General features: G+C 46.8%; 1 protein-coding gene across 3 annotated transcripts in view; it reads right to left on the bottom strand.

Annotated features, from left to right (window-relative positions):
• Positions 1-25635, bottom strand: part of EML6 (EMAP like 6) — a 377195-nt gene that overhangs the window by 2474 nt on the left and 349086 nt on the right. For all 3 annotated transcript variants that reach the window (XM_082641845.1, XM_082641844.1, XM_082641846.1), the window contains 12 exons: positions 24163-24292; positions 22532-22630; positions 21349-21522; positions 9874-10082; positions 8909-9066; positions 8146-8260; positions 6331-6519; positions 4858-5030; positions 4251-4413; positions 2576-2679; positions 1740-1893; positions 1242-1342 (listed from right to left, as the gene is read on the bottom strand). In XM_082641845.1, coding sequence (XP_082497971.1) covers positions 1242-1342; positions 1740-1893; positions 2576-2679; positions 4251-4413; positions 4858-5030; positions 6331-6519; positions 8146-8260; positions 8909-9066; positions 9874-10082; positions 21349-21522; positions 22532-22630; positions 24163-24292 — 1769 coding nt within the window. The remainder of the gene's footprint in view (positions 1-1241; positions 1343-1739; positions 1894-2575; positions 2680-4250; positions 4414-4857; positions 5031-6330; positions 6520-8145; positions 8261-8908; positions 9067-9873; positions 10083-21348; positions 21523-22531; positions 22631-24162; positions 24293-25635) is intronic.

The raw sequence follows: 25635 nt of genomic DNA, 5'->3' as shown, positions 1-25635 counted from the left end.
TCCCCTCGTATCTCCTGGGGACGGGTTCGCTTATGTCTCCCGGTGTTGGCCTGTTCACAGTTCGGCGGATGCTGCTTTGAATGGGTGTTTGCGCCCCACAGGGAGCTGCTGTCAGGACTATCTCAAGGGCTGTAAGTGCCAGCAGCGGTTGGCACAGCAGTCTGGAGACGGGTGCTCCCAGGCAGGCCATCAGAAAGCATCTTTTGGGGCCATTTTCTACACAGTGCTTTTGGGTAGGAAGTGGGCTGAAATTCTCTTCAGGTGCCTTTTCCACAACCTCACTCAGACCACTAAAAATAAATCTGGAATGCATGCATTTCTTCTTGATCCCCCCCAGGAGTTCTGCCTGGGCTGAACAGAAACCAATATTCACGTTTCAATAAAGCCCTTCAACTACATTAGGTGTGGAGAAGCTGAGTGACTTCGAATGACCTCATCCTGTTGCTCCACGCTCCAAATAAGAAACGCCCTTGGTGGAGGGACAGGAGAAGGCTGCCTTCTTGGAAATGCTGATGTCATCTCTGGAGTAGGCTGGTAGGGGTCCTTCCAAAAGGCACTGGAAGACCAACCACGCCTCACAGGACAATGGGCCTGTTTCACAGTGAGCAGTGGTTAAGGTCAGTAGCAGCCCTGGCTCAGGAATCCACATAGCTGGTTGAGGTTCTCCTGCTACTAAATAGCACTGGCCCTAACGGCTTCACCCCTTATCTGCTTTCATGTGTATAATCGGGTAACATATGTCCTGCTTGTTTCTCAGGGTGACTGAGGCTCAGTATTACTATTTTTAAACCTCTCTCAGTTGTGGATTAATGATCCATGTTAAGAACTCTGGTGATGAATTGGAAGTTCTGAGTTAAAAGGCCTATGGATCAAGGTCATTCTAACCTTCTGATTATATGCAGTGGACGCCGTGGGCTGTCCAACAGCTTCTACTGGAATCAGTATCTTGGGCCTCTCACCACCTGCCCCTCCAGCCAGCAATGCTCAGAGTAGCTGTTGCATGCCCTTGGCTTCTCACCAATCCCAGGACAGCTCTAGTGGGGACAGAGGCCCATCAAGAATTGGGTTGGGAGTCCCCAGAGACTAAAGCCCTTCTACTTGGAAAGTCGTCACTGGATCTCCGGTTCACTGTCCCACCTCAGCCCCTCCACGTGCCCTTGGGAGGAGCTGACACCTGAGGTGGGGATGGGATGGGGTGAAGGCTAGGCCTGGGGGCAGAGCCAGAAGAATCAGGCTGGTACCTGCAGTCGTCTCCTCCAGTGCTGACCACGTACTTGTCGTCATGAGAGAAACGGATGTTTGTCACGTGAGCCGAGTGACCGAAGTAACGCTTATGCTTGGCCTGTGAGCAAAAGTGAATGGAGGTGACTGAGACCCTGTTCCTTCAGCCACCATGGACCACTTCCAGGACTCAGTCCCCCCTCCTAGGACCTCCCTTCACCCATGGGATGCCCACTGGGTCTGAGCATCTCTGTGAGCAAGCCCTTCACTGGCTTCCTGCCTCATTCCTGCCCCACTTGTGGCCACTCTGTCCCCCCTCCATCCTCCTGGCTTCCAGGACTTCCCCTCCTGAGGGAGAGGAAAAGGTTAGGTGTTGCCAAGTCTCCCCAGGGCTGTGACAAGATTCCTCTTGTTCTAGATTCTAGATGGCCATGTAGATGTGGCCACGATTTCCAGCAGACTGCAGAAGATCAGCCAGCCTGGAGGCAGTGCAGGGAGTTACTCTAAGGAAAACTCACAAATTTCTCTGTGCATGGGAAATCAAAGAGCTTCACGAGCCCAAAGTCGTCTCCCGTGACAATGTTCAGGCCAGCGTGGGTCACACACGCGCAGTTGACATCAGCCTTGTCTGCGTTTCGTGGCCAGATGCCAATGACTTCGTCTCCCAGAATGCTGTTCCAACAGGAAGAGGTGTGAGACGGGTGGGAAGGCTTCGTGCAGTCAGACACCCTCTCCCAGGAATGAGAGGGGAATTCAGCGTGGTCACGCGGCTCCTCTGGCAGGACGGCACCTGTCCCCTCCCCCTCTGAATACCTGCCCCAGCTCCTACTATTCTCTGCCCCAGTCCTTTTCACCCTAAAAAGAAAAGGTACCTCCATCTTTGATTCTCTCCCTCTTCCCTGCGATGCTTCTGAGTATATGTAGCTTGGGAGAAGTGCGGGGCTCTTCAAGCTCACGGGTTGGTGGCCTCTTTTCCCTTGACTGGCAGGGCCCTGCTGCTTACCCCGCTACCCGGCACTGCCGGCCCTCCCTCTCCCTCCCAGGGATTGGAGGAGGCCTCACTATACCGCAGGCGGTCTGGCCAAGAGCTGGGGGATGGTTTCCCTTTGAACTTGCTAGATGGGGTTGGGGATGAGTAGGACAGATTACACAAAAAAGGGACTTTGCGTTTCAAAAGCCCAGGTCAGACCAAAGCTAGTGGCCCAGACTGGGAGCAAGAGGCCTCCCGCCCTGACCCCGCAAAGGAGAGAACTCTGTCTCTGAGCTGCTTCCCAGCCACACACAAACTTGGAGGCTGAGGCTGGGACGAGAGTCTCCCTTGTGACCTTTTCCTCCAGAGTTTTCCTCCAGTCACCTTGTCCAGGAGGCCCAGGTGATCTTCTCAATGACCGTGGCTTCAGTGACCTGCTTCCCCAGGGGGACCTCATGCACCTGGCGCTTGTAGGCTCCTGTTGACACCTGCAAGTGGGAAGCAGCCAGGCCTATCAGCTTTCTTTCCCGTCCAAAGGACTCCCCTTTGGGTGTATTGCTTCCCAACCTCTGCATCCCCAGGACTTTTCACCAAACCCAAGCTCAGCTCCAGGCTGCAAAGCCTGTGGTCAGCCCGCAGCAAAGTTCACACAAGCAGGGCATTTTCTCCTCCGTTTTCTTGCTATTTTCCAAAGTCCTAAGGCAGCGGTTCTCCAAGTGTGGCTCTTGACCGGCAGCGTCAGCCTCAGTTGGACACTGGTTAGAGATGCACATTCTTGGGCCCCACCCTAGACCTACCCAGTCGGACAACCTGAGGGCGGGGCCCAGCAGGCTTTCACAAAGCCTCCAGGTGATTCTGGTGAGCGCTTACGTTTGGAACCCCTGTTCTCAGAGAACCAAGGTCCTGTGCAACAGAGCTGAGGCAAGTCTTATGGACGGCAGCTGACAGAGATGATTTCTGAAGTATTAGGACCTGATCCTGGCTTCTCTGGGAAACTTCTAGAGGCAACTGACCATTTTCCAACCAATGGCCGCTGCCTCCATCACTAGCCCCCTCCCTCCCTGGGGTGCTAGACCAGCCACCCCAGATTTCCCTGCTGTACAGGGATGAGCCGAGATCTTTCCCACATCAGGGCCTTCATGCAGAAGGCCTGGAACCATGTTCCCGCCTCCCTTGGGTGGCTGACTCCTACACACCCTGCAGACCGCAGCTTAAACAGCACTGTACGGAGAGAATGTCAGTGCATCTATTTAACAGTCAGTGCCTGTTAGATGCTCCCGCAGGGCACTGTACTTTTCCTTCTCGGCACATAATCACGATTTGTAGTTATAGGTGTATTTTGTGATGATTTGTTTAATGTTCATCTTGTCCACGACAAGGCAAGCTCCAGGAGAGCAGGGACCAGGCCCATTTCATACATCCAAAAGCCTGGCGTAGCGCCTGGTTCAGTCCACACTTGATGAGTGAAGTGTCCTCTCTCCTTTCACAAAGACTACCCGACTCCAGGCTGGCTCACAAATGCATAACATTTGTTCAAAGTGCTGGAGAAATCATTGTTCTATTTTCAGCTCTAAGTGCCAAGAGTGGGAGCCCTCTCGATCCCTCCCCGCTTGTCAGTCTCCCCGGGGGCCAGTGATGGGCTCTCACTCCAGGCTGACTGTCTGGAGTCTGAGTCCCAAGTTGGAGGGACCACACTACCCATGGGGATGTGGAATTGAGATGAATAAGTGTAAGAAGCAACACAGGCTTCCGTGCAGCCCCAGAGAACTAGGAGTTAGGAAGCTTTGGAGGGGTGGTGGTGAGAGGAGGATCAAGATGATTAGGGCTTGTTTCCTGCTTTCCTACTGAAGAATAAGTACTATTTTAAGTTCTATTCGACTTTCTTAAGTTCTCTAAGCCTCTGTTTCTTCATTTATAAAATAGGAGGGAAACTAACAGTACTTAAACAGTTCCAGTGAACACATTTTCTGACACAGAGGAAGCACTGATTTCATAAAAGCCATTGTTTGTAATACTATTATTAATGGTTACCCCAGATATCAGTAAAGCCAAAGCATACCTGGATGTATTTGCCATCTGCGGAAAAATCCATCTGAATGACAAAGCTCGGGATATCTTTGCAGTAGCCGATGCGGTTCAGACTTGTGCCCTGAGTGAGGTCATAGAAGTCAACTGTGTGTCCAGAAGAACCAACAGCTAAGAATCTGCTGTCTGGGCTGATTCTAGAAAAAGCAATCCAAGAGCACGGTCCGTGAGGAGGGCTGTGTAGGGCCGGCCAGGCATGAGGTCTGCTCTGGGACAGGCCTCCCAAGCTCAAAGGCAATTAGATCACACGTCATGATTCATGTGTGGTTAGCTTTTCCTAAAGTCTATGGAATTTGACAGCTTCTCTGGATCAAACCCCCCGTAAGTAGGTAAATGGATGTGTGCAGTCTTTTGTAGAAGGCCTTTTATGAGAAGTTTTTACCACACTCTCATGGAAATTAGCAAAGACATGTCTGAGAACTAACGTGTGAGAGGGTCTCCTTCCATGGTTGGCTCACTGAAAAGGGACCCTCTCACAAGTGAGCTCTTCATTCCAGCCATGACCCTCCTGGAATGGGAAGCATGGGAGGGAGAATGAATGCCCGCCTTTCTCCTCCCTGCCCAGACTGCCTGCTAGGTACCTGATATCTTGGATAGCAGATTTCCGGTCTCGTTTCTTCCCCCAAACTTTCAGGCTGTTCACCAACAAGACGACAAACTCTCCATTCTTCATGCCAATGGCCACCATCTCCCCGTCAGGGCTGTAGGCTGCACACCTGGCCGCGTGGCCCAGGTTCACCTTGTTTAGCAGCTTCTACATCGACACAAAGTAACACCACCTGAGCCCTTGGCCGCCTCAGCTGGTCTCCAGGGGAAATCCTGCACCCAGGCCAGAGCAGCCAGGCTGCCTCTAGGGAGGCTCCAAACCTCTTGCTTCTAATAGTAAGTGTCCCTGAGTGGCTGAGGGGGGCAGTATGTTTTGACTGAGCAGCTGGAGAGACAACACGGTTTAGGACAGAGGTTGGCGAACTTTTTCTGTGAATGGTTTGAGAGTAAATATTTTTAGGCTTTGGAGTCCATATGGTCTCTCACAACCAGTCAGCTCTGCCAGTGAAGCACAAAGGCAGCCATAGACACCAACATAAACAAAAAGCATGGCTTACTTTGCAGAAACGGGCAGCAGGCAGACTTGACCCTTGGGCCGCAGCTTGCTGACGTCTTGCTCAGGGGAAGAGTTTGAGCTTCAGCATGTGTGAGTTCAGATCCCAGATCCTGGATCTGTCCCTAGCTGGGTGTGTTTGGGTAAGTTATTTCCCCGTTTTCCCATGTGTAGAGAATCAATATTAGTATTGGTCTTGCAAGGTGTCGTAAGCATTAACGATAGCATATATGAAGCACCGGGTATGTAGTGGCTGTTAATAAACATAATCATTATGAACTAAGGAGTATAACCACCACACTTAGCCTTCTCCATGTCTGTTCTATGATCCTTACACTGAAAATGTGACTGAAACATTTACTAGCCATTTTGTAATGAAACCAAGTATGTTAATTATTAGAACTTAAGTACTTGTTTTACTATCAGCTAAGACTTGGTAATATTAATCTTTTTTCCCCCCAGATTTCCTATTTGACATTTTTACTCCAGACAAGTTATTTTTTTGAATTTTTTTGTACTTTTAAATTGTTTTTCCAAATGCTAAGAGAAACCTTGTTGGGATTTTGATTGAAATGTTCCATTTGGGAACATTTGACATTTTAAATCATTTTTAGTCTTCCCATCCAGGGAAGACATGATTTATCTCTTTGTTTTTTAGTTTTGTGGGTTCTTTCATGACAAGAGAATAATCATTCTCAATTATATTATTCCTGTACTATAAATATTCATAGATGGATATACAGCTAAAATACATATATATATAGACTGGGTGTGTGTGATCAGGACTTCTTTTATTATCAGTCCCTCTAACTTAATTGCTGCCCTGTGGCCGATCTCCTGCCCAGCCCCATCCCTGCTTCTGGCCTGACCCTGGCCGAACCTCCCCTCGCCCAGGGCTGTCACTGCTCCGAGGCCCACATGGGGCATCCGAGCCTGTGCAGTGTCGGCCCCTGACCTTGTCAGCCAGGTCCCAGATTCGGGCTGTGCCGTCGTTACTGGCAGAGATGAAGATGTCCTTGGAGGGGTGTGTGGCCAGGCCCCAGATCTCCCCTTCCATGTGTCCATCAATCAGGATGTTGGAAGCAGCATTTTTTTCACCAACTTCAATGATTTCTCCATCCTTGGTTCCCACTAAAATCTTTCCCTGTTGTAATCAAAACACTATTAGAAGAAAGAAAAGCACTACAGGATCCCACTCATATGAAGTACCTAGAATACTCAGACTCACAAAGTAGAATGGTGGTTTCCAGGGGCTGGGGAGATGGGGCAAAGGGAGTTATTGTTATTAGACACCGAGCCTCCGTTTCACAAGATGAAAAATGTTCTGGGGAGGGGTGGTGGTGATAGTTGCACAACTATGTGAATGAATTTAATACCACTGAATTGTACACTTAAAAATGGTTAAATGGGGGCTCCCCTGGTGGCGCAGTGGTTGAGAGTCCACCTGCCGATGCAGGGGACACGGGTTCGTGCCCCGGTCCGGGAAGATCCCACATGCCGCGGAGTGGCTGGGCCTGTGAGCCATGGCCGCTGAGCCTGTGCTCCGCAATGGGAGAGGCCACAACAGTGAGAGGCCCGAGTACCGAAAAAAAAAAAAAAAAAAAAACACTATTAGAGTAACTTGGGAAAGTGCCTTTGCTGGCACTGGTATTAAAATAGGAAGAGCCAAGAAGTGTTTTGTTCTTAGCCACTGATTTGCCATCCTAAGCGAGCCCCTCACTTGGCCTGTACTCCCCCTGCCACCTTGGGGAGAGTTCCACCAGAGCCCTCCATCATCTCGCCTCTGCTGAATGGTGCAGTGACTGCAAGCTCGCTGCAGAGCAGGGCAGCCAGCTCCTCCTCCTGGACAGCCCAAACTCTTCCTAAGTCCTTCCTCGCACTGAACAAAATCCACCTCCAGGTGACCTCTAGGTTCTGGGCCTCGTTCTGCCTTCATCTCCTGTAGGTCTAATTACCCTTCCGGATGACTGTTGTGTATCTATTTAAAAACAAAATCCCCAATTTCCAATTATGTAGACTCCAAGTCAGGTTTGCCTTTTTAGTGGAGAGCATCTAGAAAGCAAATTCTTAGACTGATACCAATTCCAAAATATAAATACAAGGTATTAAATAGAGGTTAAGAGATTTGTTTTCAAGTGCTTCAGAATCTCCTGGGGAATTAAAAATAAAGAAGAAGAAAAGGAAAACACACATCAAGGTCAAGGCCCCACTCCCGAGATTCTGACTTGGCGGCTCTGGATATAAGCCTGGATATCCATGATTAAAAGACAAAAACAAAACTCCACAGTTGTGTGTGATATTTAGCTCAGGTACAACTTGAAAACCAATGGCTTTGAGTCAGACAGTTTGGCAGTCCTTCCCCTTCCCGGCTGCGTACGCTTGGGCATGGGCAACTACTTAATATCCCTGTGCCTAAAATAGCATTGTCTATAATAACAGCAGCTAACATCTACTGACTGTGGCCATGTGCCAGGCATAATGAAAGACGCTGTGCATGTATGATGCATGCAAACCTCACAACAACCCGTGTGCTGGACACAGAAAGGCTAAGCAACACAGCCAAGGTCACACAGCCAGTTCTACTGGGTGAGTCACACTCTGCACCCAGATCTGTCTGATTGTGCTAAGCTGCTTCCCCTCTGCACTAAGTCACACCCGGGAGGCTTGTTCTAAGAACTCAACCACTCAGCACAGGGCAAGTGTCCTGCTGGGAAGGTGCTGGACGAATTCTGGGTGCCGCTGGCAAAGGCCCGCCCCACCCGGTGCTCACTTTGCCACGGCACACAGAGCGCACACACTCCACCAGCTGCCCCGTCTCCAGCTGGAAGGCCCGGCAGCGCTTCATCTCCTGGTCCCACAGTTTCACAGCACCTCCTTCTTTGGTCCTGAAAAAGATCAAGAACTTAGCACGTTAGCCCTCATCCTAAGACCGCCCAGGATCCTCCGCTGCCCTCTCTCCCTGTCATCTCCTCAAGGTCCCATCCCCTCATCCCCAGGCCCAGCAGGACAGACCCTCTGGGGTGGCCCCTTTCATAAGCCCTGCTGATGAGCTACCAGAACCCCTTGAACTTGCAGATTTCCTAGACTGCTTTCAAATGCCACCACCGTGGAAGGAAGGAGAATCAAAATCAAACCGTGTTTTTGTTAGATCGAACGACGAAGAGAAATGTTTCTCCTATTTTGCAGCTTGGCTTTCACATGGTCCCGGTCTGCACTGGACATCCCCCCTCTTCTCACCCCTCCTGCCTCCTCCCAAAGAGCCACTGACAGTAACACCTAATGGACAGCAGAGTCACCTGGTCTGTTCGAGAACACCTCTCCGGTTTTTCAACTACCAAGGCACCACCTCTCTGACCCTTACTTCTGAAGGTTCTGACCCAGGGCCCTCTGGGAGAGACGGAAGACTCATCTCCGTGATGCAGAAAAGACAGGAGAGTGAAAATCTGCATTTTCTCCAAGTTGGAGATGCTTCTGTCAGTTTCTCCCAAGACAATCCAAAAAGACCTGGTGTTCCCAGAGGAGCTCGGGCTTACGGCCGCTCTTTTCCACCGGTCACTATGAGCCCATCCCGAAGGGTCGTGTACATTGTGAAGACGGGGCCTGTGTGAGCCTTGGCCACCAGCCGGACAAGGAAGTGGTCCTTCCACACGTAGACGTCGCCGTTGATGGCACCCGTGAAAGTGAGGTTGTTCTGTAAACAAAGGGACACCTTCCACACCAGGACACTTCCTGCAGCCCTCGAGAGGGTTCCCTCCCAGCCACCCACTCCACTGCTAAGGCACCAGAGCCGGAGAAACATAAACACACTCAAATTGACCTTCTGTGCCAAGGGAAGGTGAAAGAATTCTCAAAAGAGCATATGGTAAGGAAATCATCTAGCTTTGTGGTGTTAGTTTTGGGAACAGTTGATTTCCCCACTGAGCACAGCTCCGCTTTTTAATGCACTTCCATTCTGTGAGCAGCCTCAGGTGACTGCAGGGAAGGGCGGGACCCCAGTCTTTGAGGAGACTTTCCTGGCCTCATCTACAAGGAGGGTAAACCCACACCTGGAGGACCAAGAGTTGGCTGTGTTCCAAAATTTCCCCAGGGGGAGCCTGTGTTGGCTGAGGGCAGCCCACAGCCTGTGTAAGAGTGTCAGGGGATTTATGGCACAAGAGGACTAGGGGGAAAGGGATGCTGTCCAGTGGTGGAAATGTCCCTCAGCCTCTGTGGCCATCTAGCCTAGTCGGACAGGCCTGCAAGTCAATCTGGCTCTGGAATAATGAAACTCCAGCCCTGGGTCGGGGTCCTGCTTTTTTCTGATTAACATTTTGAGGGGGAAAATACAGTCAACTCACCCATCTGTGCTAAGGAAACAAAATAGTGGTTGCAAATAATCCAGTAAAGGAGATCTGTGGAAATGGCTTCCTTGCTGTTCACAGCTTCTAGGATATACCTGCCCCCCATGCCCATGCCCAGGGGTTCAGGGTCCCGTCAGGAAGCTTCTGCTGAAACTCACAGCACCGAAGGCCACGGAGAGCATCGTCTGCATCTTGGCAGCCTCCATGGACCCGATGACCCCTTTCTTATAAAGCAGGGCACTGCCTGCCAGGGTCCAGAACTTCATGTGCTTGACTCCGACAGACACAAACTGCGTGTCTGAGTCAGGGCGAAACTCCACCACGAATATGCGCTCCAGGTGGCCCCCTCGGCTAGCAACCTTGGCACCTGCGTGGGTGAAAGAGTCTGGTGAGGTGGGTCCTACGCTCCCGGGCCAGGCAGGGGAGCTGCAGCCCAGGACAGAGGGCTCTCTGTCCCAGCAAGGCCCAGGGCACACTTCTGGTTCCTTCTTCAGACGCCTCCTCCCACCTTCAGACACTACTCCCCGGGTGGGAAAGAGACCTTGTCTGGGAAATTTCCAGAGCAGCAGGTGCTGCTAACAAAACCCCCAACCTAACTCTACCCCGTCCCCACGAGCCACGAGCCACATCCAGGCATCTGGGAACAGAGGAGGAAAGGATGGCCCAGGAGACAGAAGTTTCCAGATACGAGAAAAGGGCAAAACAGCTTAAGGGCATCCCCTGCCTTGCCACCTCCAACAGGATTCACCCCACAGGAAGCCGCAGCCTCCCCACAGCACCAAAGGAGACACATTCTTTCAGACTGTTGTTGTTTTTCTCCCAAATTCCTCTGCTTTTAATTTCTTTAAAAAGCTCCCCAAATCCCTTTTTCTTTCATGGTTTTTAGGTTTCAAATGCTTACCTTTTATATTACTAGTTCTTTCCCTCAACCTCATTTGTTTTTGATTTCTGTCCTGAGTTTTATTTAACCTTTGCCTTAATGAGATCTCAGCCCCACCATTTATCTGCACAACAGTTTTGGAAAAATTATTTTAACCTCTCTGTACCTCAGTTTCCTCATCTGTAAATTGGGGGATAATAATAGTTCCCACTTTATAAGGTGTTGTGACAATTAAAAGAATTGATAAAAGGGAAGCCCTTAGAACAGGCTTGGTGCAGTGAGGGTTCTGTAAGCAGTAACTACAGTTAGTTATTTTTATTGCTCTTTTACCTCCTTTTAAAATCTCTGAGCTTCTAGTCTTATCCCATCTATTTTTATCTCATCATTATTTTCCAGTCCTTGAATTTTTAATTTATTTTTTTAACATCTATATTGGAGTATAATTGCTTTACATTATTGTGTTAGTTTCTGCTGTATAACAAAGTGAATCAGCTATATGTATATATATATATCCCCATATCCCCTCCCTCTTGCATCTCCCTCCCAACCTCCCTATCCCACCCCTCTAGGTTGTCTCAAAGCACCGAGCTGATCTCCCTGTGCTACGCAGCTGCTTCCCACTAGCTATATACACTACTAAATGTAAAATAGACAAGTCCATGCCACCCTCTCACTTCTTCCCACCTTACCCTTCCCTCTCCAAGTCCTCAAGTCCATTCTCTACATATGAGTCTTTACTCCGGTCTTGCCCTTAGGTTCTTCAGAACCATGTTTGGTTTTTTTTTTAGATTCCATATATATGTGTTAGCATACAATATCTGTTTTTCTCTTTCTGACTTACTTCACTCTGTATGACACACTCAGATCCAGCCACCTCACTACAAATAACTCAATTTCGTTTCTTTTTATGGTTGAGTAATATTCCACTGTATACATGTGCCACATCTTCTTTATCCATTCATCTGATGATGGACACTTAGGTTGCTTCCATGTCCTGGCTATTGTAAATAGTGTTGCAATGAACATTGTGGTACATGACTCTTTTTGAATTATGGTTTTCTCAGGGTACATGCCCAGTAGTGGGACTCCTCGGTCGCATGGTAGTTCTATTTTTAGTTTTTTAAGGAACCTCCATACTGTTTTCAATAGTGGCTGTATCAATTTACATTCCCACCAACAGTACAAGAGGGTTCCCTTTTCTCCACACCCTCTCCAGCATTTATTGTTTGTACATTTTTTTGATGATGGCCATTCTTACTGGTGTGAGGTGATACCTCATTGTAGTTTTGATTTGCATTTCTCTAATGATTAATGATGTTGAGCATCCTTTCATGTGTTTGTTGGCCATTTGTATATCTTCTTTGGAGAAATGTCTATTTAGATCTTCTGCTCATTTTTGGATTGGGTTGTTTGTTTTTTTGATATTGAGCTGCATGAGCTGCTTGTAAATTTTGACGATTAATCCTCTGTCAGTTGCTTCATTTGCAAATATTTTCTCCCATTCTGAGGGTTGTCTTTTCATCTTGTTTATGGTTTCCTTTGCTGTGCAAAAGCTTTTAAGTTTCATTAGGTCCCATTTGTTTATTTTAGTTTTTATTTCCATTTCTCTAGAAGGTGGGTCAAAAAGGATCTTGTGATTTATATCATAGGGCATTCTGCCTATGTTTTCCTCTAAGAGTTTTATGGTGTCTGGCCTTACATTTAGGTCTGTAATCCATTTTGAGTTTATTTTTGTGTATGGTGTTAGAGACTGTGTTAATTTCATTCTTTTACATGTAGCTGTCCAGTTTTCCCAGGACCACTTATTGAAGAGGCTGTCTTTTCTCCATTGTATATTCTTGCCTCCTTTATCAAAAATAAGGTGACCATATGTGTGTGGGTTTATCTCTGGGCTTTCTATCCTGTTCCATTGATCTATATTTCTGTTTTTTGTGCCAGTACTATACTGTCTTGATTACTGCAGCTTTGTAGTATAGTCTGAAGTCAGGGAGCCTGATTCCTCTGGCTCCGTTTTTCTTTCTCAAGATTGCTTTAGCTATTTGGAGTCTTTTGTGTTTCCATACAAATTGTGAAATTTTTTGTTCTAGTTCTGTGAAAAATGCCATTGGTAGCTTGATAGGGATTGCATTGAATCTGTAGATCGCTTTGGGTAGTAGAGTCATTTTCACAGTATTGATTCTTCCAATCCAAGAACATGGTGTATCTCTCCATCTGTTTGTATTATCTTTAATTTCCTTCATCAGTGTTTTATAGTTTTCAGCATACAGGTCTTTTGTCTCCTTAGGTAGGTTTATTCCTAGGTATTTTATTCTTTTTTGTTGCAATGGTAAATGGGAGTGTTTCCTTCATTTCTCTTTCAGATATTTCATCATTAGTGTATAGGAATGCAAGAGATTTCTGTGCATTGATTTTGTATCCTGCTACTTTGCCAAATTCATTGATTAGCTCTAGTAGTTTTCTGGTAGCATCTTTAGGATTCTCTGTGTATAGTATCATGTCATCTGCAAACCGTGACAGCTTTACTCCTTCTTTTCCGATTTGGATTCCTTTTATTTCTTTTTCCTCTCTGATTCCTGTGGCTAAAACTTCCAAAACTATGTTGAATAATAGTGGTGAGAGTGGGCAACCTTGTCTTCTTCCTGATCTTAGTGGAAATGGTTTCAGTTTTTCACCATTGAGAATTATGTTGGCTGTGGGTTTGTCATATATAGCCTTTATTATGTTAAGTTCTCTCTATGCCTACTTTCTGGAGAGTTTTTATCATAAATGGGCGTTGAATTTTGTCAAAAGCTCTTCCTGCATCTACTGAGATGATCATATGGTTTTTCCCCGTCAATTTGTCAATATGGTGTATCACATATATGGATTTGCCTATATTGAAGAAACCTTGCATTCCTGGGATAAACCCCACTTGATCATGGTGTATGATCCTTTTAGTGTGCTGCTGCATTCTGTTTGCTAGTATTTTGTTGAAGATTTTTGCATCTATGTTCATCAGTGGTATTGGCCTGTAGTTTTCTTTCTTTTTAACATCTTTGTCTGGTTTTGGTATCATGGTGATTATGGCCTTGTAGAATGTGTTTGGGAGTATTCCTCCCTCTGCTATATTTTGGAAGAGTTTGAGAAGGATGGGTGTTAGCTCTTCTCTAAATGTTTGATAGAATTCGCCTGTAAAGCCATCTGGTCCTGGGCTTTTGTTTGTTGGAAGATTTTTAATCACAGTTTCAATTTCAGTGCTTGTGATTGGTCTGTTCATATTTTCTATTTCTTCCTGATTCAGTCTTGGCAGATTGTGTTTTTCTAACAATTTGTCCATTTCTTCCAGGTTGTCCATTTTATTGGCATAGAGTTGCTTGTAGTAATCTCTCATGATCTTTTATATTTCTTCAGTGCCAGTTGTTACTTCTCCTTTTTCATTTCTAATTCTGTTGATTTGAGTCTTCTCTCTTTTTTTCTTGATGAGTCTGGCTAATGGTTTATCAATTTTGTTTATCTTCTCAAAAAAACAGCTTTTAGTTTTTTGATCTTTGTTATCGTTTCCTTCATTTCTTTTTCACTTATTTCTGATCTGATCTTTATGATTTCTTTCCTTCTGCTAACTCTGGGGTTTTTTTTGTTCTTCTTTCTCTAATTGCTTTAGGTGTAAGGTTAGGTTGTTTAAATGAGATGTTTCTTGTTTCTTGTGGTAGGATTGTATTGCTATAAACTTCCATCTTAGAACTGCTTTTGCTGCATCCCACAGGTTTTGGGTTGTCGTGTTTTCATGGTCATTTGTTTCTAGGTATTTTTTGATTTCCTTGTTGATTTCTTCAGTGATCTCTTGGTTATTTAGTAGTGTATTGTATAGCCTCCATGTGTTTTTTTTTTTACAGTTTTTTTCCTGTAATTGATATCTAGTCTCATAAGTTTTATAGTCAGAAAAGATACTTGATATGATTTCAAATTTCTTAAATTCACCAAGGCTTCATCTGTGACCCAAGATATGATCTATCCTGGAGAATGTTCCATAAGAACTTGAGAAGAAAGTGTTTTCTGTTGTTTTTGGATGGCATGTCCTATAAATATCAATGAAGTCCATCTTGTTTAATGTGTCATTTAAAGCTTGTGTGTCCTTATTTATTTTCATTTTGGTTGACCTGTCCATTGGTGAAAGTGGGGTGTTAAATTTCCCTACTATAATTGTGTTACTGTCGATTTCCTCTTTTATGGCTGCTAGGATTTGCCTTATGTATTGAGGTGCTTCTACATCGGGTGCATAAATATTAAAAATTTTATATCTTCTTCTTGGATTGATCCCTTGATCATTACGTAATGTCCTTCTTTGTCTTTGGTAGTAGTCTTTATTTTAAAGTCTATTTTGTCTGATAAGAGTATTGCTACTCCATCTTTCATTGACTTCCATTTGCATGGAATATGTTTTTCCATCCCCTTTCAGTCTGTATGTGTCCCTAGGTCTGAAGTGGGTCTCTTGTAGACAGCATATATACGGGTCTTGTTTTTGTATCCATTCAGCCAGTCTATGTCTTCTGGTTGGAGCATTTAATCCATTTACATTTAAGGTAATTATGAATACGTATGTTCCTATTACCATTTTCTTAATTGTTTTGGGTTTGTTATGGTACGTCTTTTCTTTTTCTTGTGTTTCCTGCCTAGAGAAGTTCCTTTAGCATTTGTTGTAAAGCTGGTTCGGTGGTGCTGAATTCTCTTAGCTTTTGCTTGTCTGTAAAGGTTTTAATTCTCTGTCGAATCTGAATGAGATCCTTGCTGGGTAGAGTAATCTTGGTTGTAGGTTTTTCCCTTTCATCACTTTAAATATGTCCTGACACTCCCTTCTGGCTTGCAGAGTTTCTGCTGAAAGATCAGCTGTTAACCTTATGGGGATTCCTTTGTATGTTATCTGTTGCTTTTCCCTTGCTGTTTTTAATATTTTTTTTATATTTAATTTTTGACAGTTTGATTAATATGTGTCTTGGCATGTTTCTCCTTGGATTTATCCTGTATGGGACTCTCTGTGCTTCCTGGACTTGATTTACTATTTCCTTTTCCATATTAGGGAAGTTTTCAACTAGAATCTCTTCAAATATTTTCTCAGTCCCTTTTTTTTCTCTTCTTCTTCTGGGACCCCTATAATTCAAATGTTGGTGCATATAATGTTGTCCCAGAGGTCTCTGAGACTGTCCTCAATTCTTTTTATTCTTTTTTCTTTATTCTGCTCTGCAGTAGTTATTTCCAGTATTTTATATTCCAGGTCACTTATCCATTCTTGTGTCTGTTATTCTGCTATTGATTCCTTCTAGAGAATTTTTAATTTCATTTATTGTGTTTTTCATCAGTTTGTTTGCTCTTTAGTTCTTCTAAGTCCTTGTTAAACGTTTCTTGTATTTTCTCCATTCCATTTCCAAGATTTGGGATATCTTCACTATCATTACTCTGAATTCTTTTTCAGGTAGACTGCCTATTTCCTCTTCATTTGTTTGGTCTGGTAGGTTTTTTTTTTTTTTTTTTTTTTTTATGCGGTACGCGGGCCTCTCACTGTTGTGGCTTCTCCCGTTGCGGAGCACAGGCCCCGGATGCGCAGGCTCAGCAGCCACGGCTCACAGGCCCAGCCGCTCCGTGGCATGTGGCAACTTCCCAGACCGGGGCACGAACCCGTGTCTCCTGCTTCGGCTGGCAGACTCTCAACCACTGCGCCACCAGGGAAGACCGGTCTGGTAGGTTTTTACCTTGCTCCTTCATCTGCTGCGTATTTCTCTGTCTTCTCATTTTGCTTAACTTACTGTGTTTGGGGTCTCCTTTTCACAGGCTGCAAGTTCTTAGTTCTTGTTGTTTTTGGTGTCTGTCCCCAGTGGGTAAGGTTGGTTCAGTGGGTTGTGTAGGCTTCCTGGTAGAGGGAACTGGTGTCTGTGTTCTGGCGGATGAGGCTGGATCTTATCTTTCTGGTGTGTAGGACCGAGTCTGGTGGTGTGTTTTGGCATGTCTGTGAACTTATTATGATTTTAGTCAGTCTCTCTGCTAATGGGTGGGGTTGTGTTCCTGTCTTGCTAGTTGTTTGGCATGGGGTGTCCATCACTGGAGCTTGCTGGTTGTTGCGTGGAGCTGGGTCTTCGTGTTGAGACGGAGATCTCTGGGAGAGCTCTTGCCGATTGATATTATGTGGAGCTGGGAGGTGGAGCAATGTCCTGAACTCGGCTCTCCCACTACTGAGGCTCAGGCCTGACACCCAGCCAGAGCATCAAGACCCTGTCAGCCACACGGCTCAGAAGAAAAGGGAGAAAGAAAGGAAGAAAGGAAGAAAGAAAGAAAGAAAGAAAAAAGTAAAATAAAATCATTATTAAAATTAAAAAATTATTAAAACAAAAAAGTAATAAAAAGAAGAAGAGAGCAAGCAAGCCAATAAACAAATCTATCAATGATAGTAAGCTCTAAATACTAAACTAAGATAAACATAAAACCAGAAACAAATTATATGCAGAAAGCAAACCTCAAGTCTACAGTTGCTCCCAAAGTCCACCACCTCATATTTGGGATGATTCATTGTCTATTCAGGTATTCCACAGATGCAGGGTACATCAAGTTGATTGTGGAGATTTAATCTGCTGCTCCTGAGGCTGCCGGGAGAGATTTCCCTTTCTCTTCTTTGTTCGCATAGCTCCTGGGCTTCAGCTTTGGATTTGGCCCCACCTCTGCGTGTAGGTTGCCTGAGGGCATCTGTTCATTGCTCAGACAGGACAGGGTTAAAGTAATAGCTGATTAGGGGGCTCTGGCTCACTCAGGCGGGGGTGGGGGGTGGTGGGGGGGGTGGGGAGGGAGGGGTACGGATTCAGGGCGAGCCTGGGGCAGCAGAGGCCAGCTTGATGTTGCTACAGCCTGAGGCGCGCCATGTGTTCTCCTGGGGAAATTGTCCCTGGATCACGGGACCGTGGCAGTGGTGGGTTGCACAAGCTCCCGGGAGTGGAGGTGTGGATAGTGACCTGTGCTTGCAAACAGGCTTCTTGGTGTCTGCAGCAGCCGCCTTAGCATCTCATGCCCGTCTCTGGGGTCTGCGCTGATAGCCGCGGCTCGTGCCCGTCTCTGGAGCTCGTTTAGGCGGTGCTCTGAATCCCCTCTCCTCGTGCACCACAAAACAATGGTCTCTTGCCTCTTCAGCAGCTCCAGACTTTTTCCCGGACTCCCTCCCGGCTAGCCGTGGCGCACTAGCCCCCTTCAGGCTGTGTTCACGCCGCCAACCCCAGTCCTCTCCCTGGGATCCGACCGAAGCCCGAGCCTCAGCTCCCCGCCCCCGCCCGCCCTGGCAGGTGAGCAGACAAGCCTCTCGGGCTGGTGAGTGCTGGTCGGCACCAATCCTCTGTGCAGGAGTCTTTCCGCTTTGCCCTCCACACCCCTGTTGCTGTGCTCTCCTCCGTGGCTCCAACGCTTCTCTGCCGCCGCTCCGTCTCCACCCGCGAAGGGGCTTCCTAGTGTGTGGAAGCATTTCTTCCTTCACAGCTCCCTCCCACTGGTGCAGGTCCCGGCCCTATTCTTTTGTCTCTGTTTATTCTTTTTTCTTTTGCCCTACCCAGGTACGTGGGGAGTTTCTTGCCTTTTGGGAAGTCTGAGGTCTTCTGCCAGCGTTCAGTAGGTGTTCTGTAGGAGCTGTTCCACATGTAGATGTATTTCTGATGTATTTGTGGGGAGGAAGGTGATCTCCATGTCTTACTCCTCTGCCATCTTGAAGGTCCTCCCTTGAGTTTTTAATGTTAATTTTAAACTTATTTTCTTTCCATTTTCTTCTTATTCTTAATGTCTTAATTCCAACTTCCTCTTAATCAATCTCCCTATATTATTTACTCACATATTTTTTTCTTCCCCTCTTCCTCATCACTTGTATTTATTTACTTTTAAATGGCTATTAGAGTAGTGGTGGGTTCTTAACATGGCTGGGCCTGTAGCCAGCCCTCAGACACTCCCTCCTGGACTCCCTTCCCAGGAATGGCTAGGGAGATCCTCAGGTTACTTCTCGGGGCAGTAATTCTCTCCCTGCAGATGGAATGCCTAACTTACTGGAACAGATTCCTCACTACCTAGGGCTCAGAGTTTTTAAAAACCATGGTCTCCAAGGATACTATAAACTAATTTAAAAAACAAACAACAGACTGGAAGAAAACATATGCAATGCTTTAAAAGACAATCAGTAAAGAGCTACAAAGCATAAGCAAAAGACAACCCTCCCACCCACAGTAGAAAAAGGATTTGAACAGCTGAACTGCAAAAGAAGCAATGTAGGTGGCCAATAAAGAGATAGAAAGAGGATTAATTTCAGCAATCATGGGGAAAATACAAAATAAGTAACATGCACATTTCTTCTAATCCACTGTTTGCTTTTGCCTTGTTTTAATCTCATGGACACTTCTAATAGTGAAGATGCCTGTCTCCCTCTTTGCACTGGCTTCCAGGTTGCTCAGAACAAATTTCATACAAGTATCTAGGACCTGACAACATGCATTTTATATATTAAGCTCATTTTTTAAAATTCCATTTAATTTTGTTTCACACACACACAGACACACACACATACCCAAGGGTTCCACAAGATAATTTGTTAAAGACAAATGAGAAATGAATAATACGCTCTCCAGTGATAACAAAGAATGGATATAGGGCCTCCCTGGTGGCGCAGTGGTTGAGAGTCCGCCTGCCGATGCAGGGGATACGGGTTCGTGCCCCGGTCTGGGAGGATCCCATATGCCGCGGAGCGGCTGGGCCCGTGAGCCATGGCCGCTGGGCCTGCGCATCCGGAGCCTGTGCTCCGCAACGGGAGAGGCCACAACAGTGAGAGGCCCACATACCGCAAAAAAAAAAAAAAAAAAAAAAAGAATGGATATAAACCTCCCTCAAAACCACATTATTTATCTGTAAGCAGGACTTGAAGTGAAGGCAAAAACCACAAATAATCAGCTCAGAAGAGCTGCTGGTTGGTGTCAGGCTATGAGACATTATCACTGACTTAGAACCCTTCCATACAGACACATGCTGGTTCCAACAAAGATAATGGGAGAAAATTACCAAAGGGAAGACTTCTCTTTTTCCTGGGAGCTTATTTAAAAGTCCTGGCTCCACCAATCCACTTGGGAAGTCAGAAGGGGCCCTAGGTGAGCAAGAGACAAGGCAGGGACAGGTACTGTGCTGGGGCAGATACTGTGCTGGGGCAGGTACTGTGCTGGGGCAGGGCCAGAGCAGGTATTGCCCAGAGGGACTGACAGGGAAGTGGGGAGAGTGAACCTGAACTGAAAGAGACTAAGTATAGGTGTTGATATAACTTTCTTCCAAGGAACTAGGAACAGACTTGATCTTGGCTACTGCAGAGAATACAGTTACAACAATAGAAGAAAGGCTTTATGAAGCAAGTTACACCCTCACCTAAGAAAGGGCTTTCCAACAGTGGGTGGGCTGTCTTGTGAAGTGACACGGGTCATATCCTTGACAGTATTCAAGCAGAGAATGGAAAGAAGCCCGTGAGGAATGCGCTTGGAGGAATTTCTCCATGGGATGGATCCTGAATGGGCAGAAAGGCTTCTTTAGTCCTTCCGGCTCTAAGATGCTATGAGTCTGTCACTGAAGATGCTCAATTTTTCATCTGGGGCTGAGTCTATTTAATCAGCTGTCTACCTGACATCACAAGGAACAAACTGCATCCCAAGGCTATAGATTATGGGGGCCATTTGGACACAGAACACTGATGAACAAGAACATGAGAAATGGATGGAATATGATGAGTGAGTCTCACCATAAATGTCTGCAGGTCCCCAACCCCTTTTCCTCATATGGGGGCTCAGGAGGGATTGGAACTTTCCTCCTACTGGGCTCATTTACTGTCCCCTCTCACAGCCCTTCCATGGGAAGATGCTTATTTAAAAGTCCTGGCTCCACCAATCCACTCTTGGGAAGTCAGAAAGGGCCCTAGGTGAGCAAGAGGCAAGGCAGGGACAGGTACTGTGCTGGGGCAGGTACTGTGCCTGAGATCATGCACAGATCTCCCTCTGAGATCATGGGACTCGAGAAGCCCTGGATTGGAGAAGTGCTTCCTCTGTGCCTGCCTGGCTTAGCATGCCCCAAATACAGGCAGCCCGGCTGGAGACAGACCTCATTAATGTCTTAACTAACTGGATCCGCTTTTACCACCCTGAGAATATACATGGAAGATTGCATATATTTGATTCAAAGAAGACCGTAAATTTAGTAGCAGCCTGTGTGCGGGCACATATTGGGGGAGGACAAGATAGAAATCTTGTCACATTCAATGTAAGCTTTAATTATAAGATGAATCCCCATTTCAAAAATGTTAATAAAAAGAGTTTCTAAGACTATGCTGATAAAACCCCATCCCAGTTCCTGTAAGAAGGCAATCAGGGTGACAAAGCTGCAGCAGGATCCAGGGCTCCACCAGACAGACAAGGAAGTTTGGATAGGAAGGTGATTAGGACAGAAATGGTGGAGGCTGCTGCCTCCTGTCTGAGGAGGGAGCCAGCCAGCACTGAGCCACTTTCCCAAAGTGCCCGAAGACCCTTCACTGACCAGCTCAGGACTCCAGAGGCCATGGGGTCCAGGGAGGCAGTGGCAGCTGATGAGCAGCTTCTCTAGGATCCCAAGACCCCTGGTTTCTGCCGAGGCGGCAGCAGTGCCTGTGGTGGGCCGTGGAGTGAGGCAGATCTAGGTTGGAGCCCAGCCCATGCCACAAACAAGCCTCCCAGAGGGACAAAAAGCCCGCTTCCCTTACCCTCCTGCCAGCGCCAGACGGTGATGGTGTGCTCGGGGTCCACGCCCACTGACACCAGCAGCTTCCCGGTTGCGCTGAAGTTGATGTAATTCACCCCCTTCGAGTGGAAGCACCGCAGCACGGAGAGGGTGTGTTTGGTCATGGCGTCCCACACGTGGATGGAAGGTGTTGCTCCTGAATGTGGGAGGTACGACGAAGAGCTAAGGCTGGGGAATGGTGGAGCCGAGGCAACGCTGACGCTCACCTAAAAGCCGCTTTAGGACAGGTATTCGGGGTGTTACAGTGACGGGGGCTAAGAGACCTATGGCCTGGCCTGGCTGGAGGTGAGAGACAACGGGAAACATCTGCTGTGCTTTCAGAGGCAGAGACCCAAGGGTGTTTATGTCCAACACACACACTCGAGGTGGAGTTTACACAAAGGAAACTGGTGAGGTCAATGATTTGTATCTGCAACTCAGCCAGGTATAATCAGCAAACGAGGTACATCGACATGGTTTTGCTGTGCAGATTCAAACTACTCACGGATGGAACAGCCTTACCTGGGGTCTCCGTAATATCACCTGCATTGGATGAGCAATGGCAATGAGGAAGCGTCAAGGGAAAACAATAGCTAAAATAAGTCATGTTTCTAAGAGTGAAGCACTTAACACCAGCATCAGAAAGTTCCAAATTAAATTTTAAAATGGGCATGGGTTCCATGAAAACAAGCAGGAAGATATGTTTGGAAAAATTGCCTTTGAAATGACAGAGTTAAAAGAAAACAACCACCACTCTTCACAAATGTGAATCAGTTCACATTTGTCACTGGCATTTTCCTAGGGTGAGAAGAGCCAGGCACACATATTGGAATCTACCCTTGCCAAGCGCAACCTCCAGGCTTCAGATGTGGGGCTCTTCACTTGACACCTGGGCTCTGAAAAATTATTCTCACAAGTCCCCAGGGATGGGGGCCACCCGTTTATTTGGATGAGGCGGCTCTGGTCTGACTTAACGGTCCTTCAGGTCACCAATCACTGGTTGTGTCAACTCAGGCGACATAGATACATTCAGGGCTCAAAAAATCAAGAGTGACATCAAGAAAGGGTGGATACCAATGACCTGCCTGCTGCCTCCCCAGTAACTGCTGCTAAGTCAACACCTCTGCTCAGCTGGGAGAGCCTCGGCAGCTGCAGGACCCTCCTACCTATCTGGCTGGTGGCCACCACGTTTCTGTACTTGGGGTGCTGGTTCACCGTGAGGCAGAGGATGTCATCCGTGTGCTCCAGGTAGAAGCTCTGGCTCCCTAGGAGAGACGGGGCAGGGTGAGCAGGGGCCTGAAAGAGCTCTTGGGGCAACCCCAAAGCTTTGTGTGAGTCTCTGGAAAGGCCTTGTAGAAGCGAGAGCTTAAAGTGCCGAACTCTCACTTTTGGAATCATCCTTAGGGAGACGGGAGATCCTTTTTTACATTGACGCATTCTGTCCCAGGATCGGGATGGTGGTGTCTGTTATCTAATCCGTATCTAACACACAAGTTCCACTTCAATCCTTCTGCATCCTGGGTGGTGTCACAGCACAGCCCAAGTGCACAGGCTTCCAGAGTCCAGAACGGTTCCTCCTCCTGCAGCCCAGGACCCACGGCTTCTCAGTGTCTCTTCCTCTGGGCAGGGCAGGGAGGGGGCACCTGGAGATAGCGCTTTGCTGAGCAAAATGGCACCATGTACTCATTGGAAAGGGAAGACTAAACAGGAGAATACTTAGGAAATCCCTTTTAATCATCTTTATCTATCAAAGTGCTAATCTCCTGGGTGCCTGGATAGCACAGGTGATGGCTTCACCCCCCTGAAGTCCTAAGTCAACATGTGTCACAGGAAGTGGAAGAAAGGACAGGAAAAGCTTTATCGTCTATTGCAGTGAACAGTTTGCTGACTGCCCAAGTGGTCACTGTAAACCCACCCAAAGGCACAGGAACTGAGAGGTGAGTGATGGCGTGGAATACAGCACATTGCTACTAACCTGGTAACATGCGGCTAGAAAATCGAGAAAAATGTACAGAAAATTCCAAGGCCCCCCTCGCCCCCCAAAACCAAATCATTATGTGCCCAGTGATTTTACTGTCTAAAAAAATCTATGCATGAACTACAAAGAACTATGAAGGAGCATAAAAATTTGAGGGGAAGAAAAGGTTTGTTTTAAGATATAAAGCAAATAAAGGCAACATGTTACCTTGTTTAAATCTTGTGGTAAAAATAAGGGTGTCTATCAGTTTCTGAATGATTCTTTTTGCTTGAGGTGTTTCTTTTTAAACTTTTTTTTAAATTTAAGAGTCATTCTATAGTTAAGGGACATTTTGGGTATTATTGTTTTTTGTTTATTGTTCTCATTCTCATTGTGAATGTGGTTAACTATTCAAAACAAACAAAACTTGAAAATCTGAGTTGCTAAAAAATTTGGTGACTGTTAAAAATCAATGAGAAACGTTCCCCTTTTTTTGTTCTTGGTTACTGTCTGTAAGGGTTTCTCTACTCCCCACACCCTCCTTCTGGCTTCCCTCCATCCCTCTCAGCCTCCGTGGAGCTGATGGAAACACCGACACCTCCCTTCCAGGGCCTGAGATGAGACGTGGCTGGGTGAGGGATCAAGAGAAAGAAGGTCTGACTCTGTGAACGTGGGCCTGAGCATCTTCCAGGACTAAATGGCACCAGTCTGGAATGGAGTGGAATGGCTCTAAAGGGAAGAGAGAGCTTAAGCTTTGGGGCATCTAACCAGTGGGAAAGTGCATAAAAGGGCTAAAATAAAAGCCTGTGTTCAGATGCCGGTTTCTCCCAACCCATTTACCTGTGGACAGGTTCTGAACGATGCCGGCCGCGGCCGCGTGGAAGATGATGTCAGCACCGTCATTCAGGTAATGCAGGTTATTGCGACAGTCAAACCCTCTGTAGCCAAACACGTGGTCGAGAGCCAGCTCCTACATTCCCACACAAGGATGAAAGGGTCCTTAGAGGAAGTAACAGCACAGGAACAAACCCGCACTTCGGGGACAGCCACGCACGTCATGGGAACCATGAGGCTGGTGAGACAGCCAACCACTCACTCCTTGACCAGCTGGGGATACAGTGCAGCCCTTTCTTTACTTCCTTGACATAATAGGGGGACAGGCTAACACGTAGAATTACAGTGAGTTTTCAAAATAAAAAAGACTTGCTTCCTTGCCTCTCAGGCGAGGCAAAGCCTACCAAGGTGATATCCGGTAAAGGTTACCCAGAAGTTTTACGTCTGCACCTTGGCAGGTGCTCTCGAAGGTGAGCTGAATGGTGTCTCAGAGCTCTGCTCTGATTCGCCCAGATGCAGCAGGGTCCGGCAGAGCACAGCACTGAGGCAAATGCCATGCTCATTCTGTTGCCTGGTGCTTGCCCTACAAAGTTTCTACACCATCTGCATTCTTTTCCCCCCAACAACTAGATACTGTTCTAGGTTTACAGTCTTTCTCTTCTTCCTGCCTTGTCTTCCATGACAAAAGCAGTGACTGATTCAGATGAGATCTGTTCTTAATTCGACTTGACACACCTGTATTGTTGGCAGCTCTTCGGCACCGGGCACTTGGCTGGTTGGGGCTTGCGGGGGGGAGGGGTACAAGATTAAGAAGATGTGGGTCCCTTTTCTCTAGGTTCCCTGATTCTAGCCTTTTCTCTCTCCAAAGCTTGTGAATTGCAAACATCAGATTAATTCTAAAATACCACAACACCTCCTTACTCAAAAGCATTCACTGACTTTCACTACCTATGGGAAAGTCCAGACTCCTTAAGTTGGCACAATCAGGCCCTGCTCTCACATCTCCTGTGACCCTTGGTCAGGCTGACATGTCCATTTAGCCCATGTATCAGGAGTTTTCCTATTTTTATGACTCTTTTTTTTTTTTTAATTATCTCTCACCTGGAAAGCCCTTCTCCTCCTTTCAACTGAGCGAGTGGTTAGTGGCTACCCACCTCTAGTCTCTTCCTCACCCCATGTGTTTCCCAGAAACTGCGTGTGTAATGTGTGATCCCCAGTCTAGGTGGACAACTGACTCAAGCTGGGCCAATCAGATAGTTCCCGCCAGGAATTTAGAATTGAGGACACTGGTAGGAGATGTAAAACTTGGGCACTGGATAGCACCACAGTCTACTAAAGAAGTTCAAGAAGTCTGCAGGAAAAGAGATGAATGCATCAGGCATGCATGAGGCCCTGCTGGGCAGAAAGAGGCACCATCTTGGCTTAGGGCAGCTTTTCAGCTCCTGGACCCTGTCTTTGCTGAAGTTCAGCTGTATTTCC

The sequence above is a fragment of the Mesoplodon mirus genome (assembly GCF_964341445.2).
Source record: "Mesoplodon mirus genome assembly, chromosome: 14".
NCBI classification, from domain to species: domain Eukaryota; kingdom Metazoa; phylum Chordata; class Mammalia; order Artiodactyla; family Ziphiidae; genus Mesoplodon; species Mesoplodon mirus.
This window is presented reverse-complemented; position numbering and strand designations above follow the sequence as displayed.